Source organism: Brassica oleracea, chromosome C4 (genome assembly GCF_000695525.1).
Source record: "Brassica oleracea var. oleracea cultivar TO1000 chromosome C4, BOL, whole genome shotgun sequence".
In the NCBI taxonomy this organism is placed as follows: Eukaryota; Viridiplantae; Streptophyta; class Magnoliopsida; order Brassicales; family Brassicaceae; genus Brassica; species Brassica oleracea.
In genome coordinates, this window is record NC_027751.1 from 36,108,155 (window position 1) to 36,114,151 (window position 5,997).

A 5,997-nucleotide genomic window follows, 5' to 3' on the forward strand; every position below is an offset into this window, starting at 1 on the left:
AGTTTTAAAATTTGTTTTTGGATAGAAACAAGCTCTGTATTTGAAGCTATAAAGTTTTTTCGGAGATGCTCTAAAGAATAATATTTTATGTTAAACTTGATGATTGTTTCTTTTCCTCTATATCTACTCTAGTTAAACAATACGGCCAATCTCTTTAATTGACTTGATCTAATAAATGATTCTAGCCTTTAACTTGAGGCAATCTAAATAGAATAAGAAAAACCAGAAGAAATGAGCATTGCGTCTTCATCCTTCTCATTCTTTGCCTTCCAGACAAAACACGACCTCTGTATGAACGGAATATGCCTGGCTTAATTGCTTCATTCAACCTTCAAAGATTATCTATAAATGTGCAAGTATTTATGTCTGGTGTATAACAGTTACTTCTTCGAATCATGTCATTGAGTGTGCCAATAAGACGGACCGATGGTGCACCCAATGGCGCATTCAGGACTTTTGGCCTCTACTGGTGCTACCACTGTCATCGTACGGTCAGGATTGCATCATCAAACCCATCAGAGATCGCGTGCCCTCGATGCTTAAGGCAATTTGTTGTGGAAATCGAGATGAGACGGCCTCGGGTGACTTTCACTCACGCCGCTCCACCGTTTGATGCTTCTCCTGAGACACGCCTTCTCGAAGCTCTGTCCCTCATGTTTGATCCTCCAACAATAGGTAGATTCGGTGAAGACCCATTTCTCAGGGCAAGGTCCAGAAACGTGGAACACGAGCCAACAACACCCCTACCGCACCATCGACGACGCCACAGCCTTGACAATGGTAACAATGGCAGTTTACCTCCACCAAGAAGAACATATGTAATACTACGGCCCACTGATCCAATACCTCCCAGGCGTATGAACCCACATGACTTCTTTACTGGAGGATCAGGTTTAGAACAGCTGATCGAACAGCTAACACAAGACGATAGGCCTGGACCACCACCTGCATCAGAACCCACCATTGACGCGCTACCGACCGTAACGATTACATCGAAACATCTAACCAACGACATGTCGCAATGCACGGTGTGCATGGAGGACTTCGTTGCTGGAGGGGAAGCTACCGAACTACCATGTAAACATATTTACCATAAAAACTGTATAACTCCATGGCTAAGGCTTCACAATTCATGCCCAATTTGCCGCCGTGATCTGCCTCCGGTCAACACCACCGTTACGGATTCTCAGGAAAGGGGTGATCCTATTAGAGAAGACGTTCCCGAGAGGAGGCGCCCTAGGTGGATGCAGTTCTGGAACATGGGGCTTTCTAGAGCAAGGTATCAGAGGGTTAGTCCAGAACCAGAAGAAGCAGGACAGAGGAATACTCGAGGTAACAGGAGCTAAAAAACTGATTATTTGAGGGGAAACACAAGAAATAATAAAGTGTCTATCATTTGCTAAGAACATATGTAGTGTGAAAAATAATTATAAACTCAGGCTGACCTTTCACCTTAAAGGAGAAAGACAATATAAACTTAACTAAACTGAATTTATCTCTCTGATTCTTCCTGCAGTTCCGTTGCAGTGGCCTCACTGTAATATCCTTTAGCAGAGGGAAGCAAATGCATTGAGCAATTGAGGACTTGTAAGAAAACAAAATACCAAGAAACGAAAAGCAAAACCATTTACAAATTGGATTCAAAAAATTTGAACCATAACACTAAAACATATATGAGTTGTTTGTAAAGCACTTTAATATTTACTTGCTAAACCTAGAGATTTCACAAAACCTAGTTGTCCCAAAGGATGAATACCAAATACCACTAATTTGGATTCCAAATAAACCAGTCTCAAACAGAAGCAAAATAGGGATAAAGTCTTCAAACATGATAACAATTATGCATAGAGTAGGGAATTAAACAAAGGGAGATGCAAAAGATTCTATTTACAGTAGCGGTCGGCCTTCTTCTTGACTCGATCGTCGAGAGCCTCCGCCACCGAATCGAAGTTCGATTTGGGAACGTAACCGAACTTCTTTGCCTCCACGGGGAAAAGCTCGTCGTACTTCCTCTTCTTCGCGGCGTCGATAGAGTAGATATCGTCTTTGCCATCTGCAGCAGAGGAAGTGGCTGGAGCGTCCATCTTCTCAACATCGGCGCCGTCGTCGAGCTTTTCCTTGTCCTTCTTCTTCTTCTTCGATTGCTTCTTCTTCTTTTTGATGGTGGCTAGATCGCCTCCTTTAAACGCTAACCTTCCACCCTTCGCCCTCTCGTAAGGATCCGACATCGCTTAGATCCAGCACCGCTATTCTCTCTCTCTCTCTCTCTACGGAGTTTTTTCTTTGTTAACTAAAAGCAGAAGGCCGCCCTTGTTTTATATTTTGTTCAGAGCCGCGGCTCTTATTAATTATTATCACTAGGGATATATAGGATATCCGAATCCAGATCCAGCAAACATTAACCCAGAGGCCCGAACCCATGTTTGGATACTTGCTAGACATTCCTCCTTTGTTTGGGCTGGGTTTAGCCCTAATAAAAGAAAAACGCAGATTATATAAACTAACCGACGATTTCTTTAGTACATTTTTAAAACTCTATAAATTAATATTCCCTCCATCTCAAAAAGATAAATATTTTTTAAAAAAATATTTCAGTTAGTACATTTTTTTATATTTTCAATGCGTAAATTAATTGTAAATTGTAAATTGTAAATTGTAAACTTCAAAAAACAAAATTGTGTTTACTAAAGTTTTATTGGCTACAAATTGTGGGAAATAACTAATTACAGAAATTAATATATTGGTGATTTAAATCTGATATGTTTTCTTAACAAGTGTGAAAATACTAAAATATACATCTTTCTGAAATAGAATACTAGATTAGTTAATAAATTTTACCAGTTTTGAGTTACATCAATGTAAAATATAACACAATTTAGTAAGATAATAAGAAAATATTTTTCTAAGAAACTTTATGTAAATATATGGTCCTAAGAAAAACATAAATGATATTGTATAGTTTTTTATTCCCAAAGAAGTTTATATGTAATTTTTCTTATTTTTCTAAATATATTGATGCTATTTTATCATTTTGCACGTAAAATCCATTTATATTTATTATATCTATTTTAATACACTAAATAATCGAATAAAAACAACTCAAAAATGGTATATATAAAATTTAGTCAATATATTTATATTCTATTGTTGACAAGTCATACTAGAATCATTTAATTAATTATTTACATTAATCAATCAAATATAAATATATTTTTGATAGAGAAATAAATAATATTCATAGAAAGTATTAATTATAAATAAGAATATAAATAATAAATTAATTTTAACTATAAATTTTAATTTTGTTTTTAGTTATGACAAAATATGTTGAGAAAAAATCTAATAAAATCCTACTGAAATTTCAAAAATATTTTTTAGAAAATAGTGCATTAATTAATTCTGTAATTAGTAATATAATATTATTATAAATTAATATTAATTTATTTTTAATATAAAAATCTATGCTATTTGATAAATTATAATTGTAGATTATATTATCTTAAAATAGAATTACTATGTAAATTAAATATGACAAAATTCTGTTAAATATGACAAAATTCTGTTAATATTGGTAAATTAACAGAATTTACCAATTTAACAGAATTGTTTTAACTCCATTGCCTGCCATAACTGGTCTTATTTCGAAAATGATTTGAATTTTTTTAGAGATTATAGAAGGAAATCTCCAATCTTATCATCATGCTTATCTTAGGTATGGTGCGTCCACAAACGTGTCTATCATAGAATTCAAGTGTGTCATCCTCTCTCCAGGGATTAACTATCCGTGTGAGTGAGATTTACATGCATACGTTTTTTCTAGGAAATCACTTTGATAAGTGGAAAATTTCGTTAACTTTTCAAAACAATTATAACAAATATAAGAATAGAGATCCATATCTATATGTATCTTATTTCCAATGATAATGCACCGATGTCATGTATATACTATATGCTTGAAATCTATGGAACGTGACGATAAAATGATGCAATGATTTGTTATTGGAATCTCTAATGAACTAATTAACTCCATATGAATTTTTTTTTTCCTAGGTAGTAATGTTTTCCTATTCCAAAAAAATATTACCATTATCTTATCTAACCAGTTTTGTAAAGTTATTATTCTGACTGTTTTCTTATCCCAATAAATTGAAAACCTAATAGCCATCTGAAAGTAGTAACCACGAAGAAGAAGCAGTATAGAAATTACATGTTCATAAAATCAGACATTTTACAATCCGATATAGAAAGTCTCGTAAACAGAAATCCAAAGAGAAAAAAAAAAGAAACAGACTTATTGGAAATGAAATGAGAAGATATTATTATATGAAAGCGAATTAAGCACCGGTGAAGCTTGGTGGCTTGTACGCGATGAAACTGATGCACTGGACTTGACGGTTGTTGTCGAATCCAATGATCCTGATGAAGGCATTAGGGTACTCAGTTTTGCATTCTTGAACTTCCTTCAACACTTGAGCAGAGTCAGTGCATCCGAACAAGGGAAGCTTCCACATTGTCCAGTAACGGCCATCGTAGTATCCGGGGGTGCTTCCGTGCTCACGGTACACAAATCCGTGCTACAAACACATGAGAATTCCATTTAAAATCAGGATTGAGATCATGTGATAAAAGATGTTTAGATCCAAAAAATATTTTGTCTTCATTACCTCCAACTCGAATTCAACACAAGGAATCCACTTGTTGCGGAGAAGGTAGTCAACTTCCTTACCCAATTCAACTTCGGTAAGGTCAGGAAGGTAAGAGAGGGTCTCAAACTTCTTCTTTCCAATTGGTGGCCACACCTACGAATCGTATTTCCAGTTAATGAAATATTAGTTCACTTTTGTACATACTGTTTAGACCTTTTAACGATCCTAGGTTTCTAAATGTACTTTTGAATAGGATTCTGTTCGAATCTACCAGTTGCGTGTAATAAAAGACAAGCCTAACTGTAAACTCTCTAGTGACATTTACCTGCATGCAGCTAACTCTTCCTCCGTTGCTAACGATGGAGGTAATGTCGTTGTTGGCCTTGCGGGTGACTGGGAATGCAGAGGAAGACTTCAAGCCGGTGAATGGAGCGACCATGGTGGCTTGAGCCGGGGAGGTAACAACAGCGGCGGAGGAGAGCATAGAGTAAGCCATGACTACTTCTTCTTCCTTCTCTTAACTCTTACTGTTAGTCTATTGCTTTGGTCATCTATATAGAGTGAGAACCCTTATGGATATTTCATGATATCGTCGTTAACAGCCACAGGATTATGAACGGTGTTGATACCCTTATCGATACTTGACCACAATGAAAATGCCACGTGACAGAAAGGTTATCTTATCTTATCGTATTATGAAAACGTATGGTTACTGGTCCGGTCTCCACTTGAGCCGATGCTTTAGGCTCCTTCCTTATTTTCGTGGGTCAACTTTTCATAGAGCCCATAAGGATGAGATCGTGTGGTACATAATAGGCCCAACAATCAACGCCGTGAAAGAAAGTTACATTAATTTGCTACCACTTGTAGTTGCACACAGAAAAAAAAAATTACTAACACTTGTAGCTTTAAGAATTTATATCTCCAATACGTGTCTCCCTTCGAAATGTCACCCGGAATTGGTTCTGCTACGTCATCACCTCATTACCGTCACTGAATCCGCCAGTGATGACTCAAATTTCATCAACTCTTCCGCAAGCTTCTACACCTCCGAGAGCATGTACCACCAAAAAATCCTTCCATCATATGTACTATGCAGACGCAAGCTGACCGAAAAGAACTTTCAACATAGTACCGGCTCAAATATTTTTAGAGGCCAGAGCGGGTCAGAAAAATAATTTCATTTTATTGAGAATTTAAAATATTTTTTCTGTTAACAATTTCATTTTTAAAAATATTAGAATACATAAAAGGCCAGCTAAATGTGACAGGTGATTACGTAGTTTTAATCATTAATCTTAACTTTCTTCGTTAGCTGATCAACATGATAAACAAATGCTCTAGGTATATC

At 36.0% G+C, this 5,997-nt stretch overlaps 3 protein-coding genes across 3 annotated transcripts; 1 reads left to right on the top strand and 2 right to left on the bottom strand.

Moving 5' to 3' along the window:
• The first annotated feature begins 282 nt into the window (after positions 1–282).
• Positions 283–1,866, top strand: LOC106336701 (E3 ubiquitin-protein ligase RING1-like). The gene is made up of 2 exons (XM_013775618.1): positions 283–1,332; positions 1,517–1,866. Exons 1-2 carry the CDS (start codon positions 396–398, stop codon positions 1,549–1,551), a joined length of 972 nt encoding a protein of 323 aa, XP_013631072.1. The 5' UTR covers positions 283–395; the 3' UTR covers positions 1,552–1,866.
• On the bottom strand, positions 1,750–2,550 carry LOC106336702. Its single transcript, XM_013775619.1, has one exon. It carries the CDS (start codon positions 2,226–2,228, stop codon positions 1,884–1,886), a length of 345 nt encoding a protein of 114 aa, XP_013631073.1. The 5' UTR covers positions 2,229–2,550; the 3' UTR covers positions 1,750–1,883.
• Positions 2,551–4,172: 1,622 nt separating this feature from the next.
• LOC106341944 (ribulose bisphosphate carboxylase small chain, chloroplastic-like) lies at positions 4,173–5,233 on the bottom strand. The gene is made up of 3 exons (XM_013780700.1): positions 4,972–5,233; positions 4,665–4,799; positions 4,173–4,574 (listed from the first exon to the last, which is right to left on the bottom strand). The coding sequence occupies exons 1-3, from the start codon at positions 5,140–5,142 to the stop codon at positions 4,335–4,337; spliced, it is 546 nt and encodes a 181-aa protein (XP_013636154.1). The 5' UTR covers positions 5,143–5,233; the 3' UTR covers positions 4,173–4,334.
• Between the last annotated feature and the right edge of the window lie 764 nt (positions 5,234–5,997).

What these genes read in the sequence shown, in the direction of transcription:
- LOC106336701 (XM_013775618.1), top strand. Translation starts at nt 396, where the DNA reads ATGTCATTGAGTGTGCCAATAAGACGGACCGATGGTGCACCCAATGGC. An exon ending in AGGACAGAGGAATACTCGAG is followed by an intron (nt 1,333 to 1,516) that starts GTAACAGGAGCT and finishes TTCTTCCTGCAG; the next exon opens with TTCCGTTGCAGTGGCCTCAC.
- LOC106336702 (XM_013775619.1), bottom strand. Translation starts at nt 2,228, where the DNA reads ATGTCGGATCCTTACGAGAGGGCGAAGGGTGGAAGGTTAGCGTTTAAA.
- LOC106341944 (XM_013780700.1), bottom strand. Translation starts at nt 5,142, where the DNA reads ATGGCTTACTCTATGCTCTCCTCCGCCGCTGTTGTTACCTCCCCGGCT. An exon ending in GAAGAGTTAGCTGCATGCAG is followed by an intron (nt 4,800 to 4,971) that starts GTAAATGTCACT and finishes TACGATTCGTAG; the next exon opens with GTGTGGCCACCAATTGGAAA. An exon ending in GTGTTGAATTCGAGTTGGAG is followed by an intron (nt 4,575 to 4,664) that starts GTAATGAAGACA and finishes ATGTGTTTGTAG; the next exon opens with CACGGATTTGTGTACCGTGA.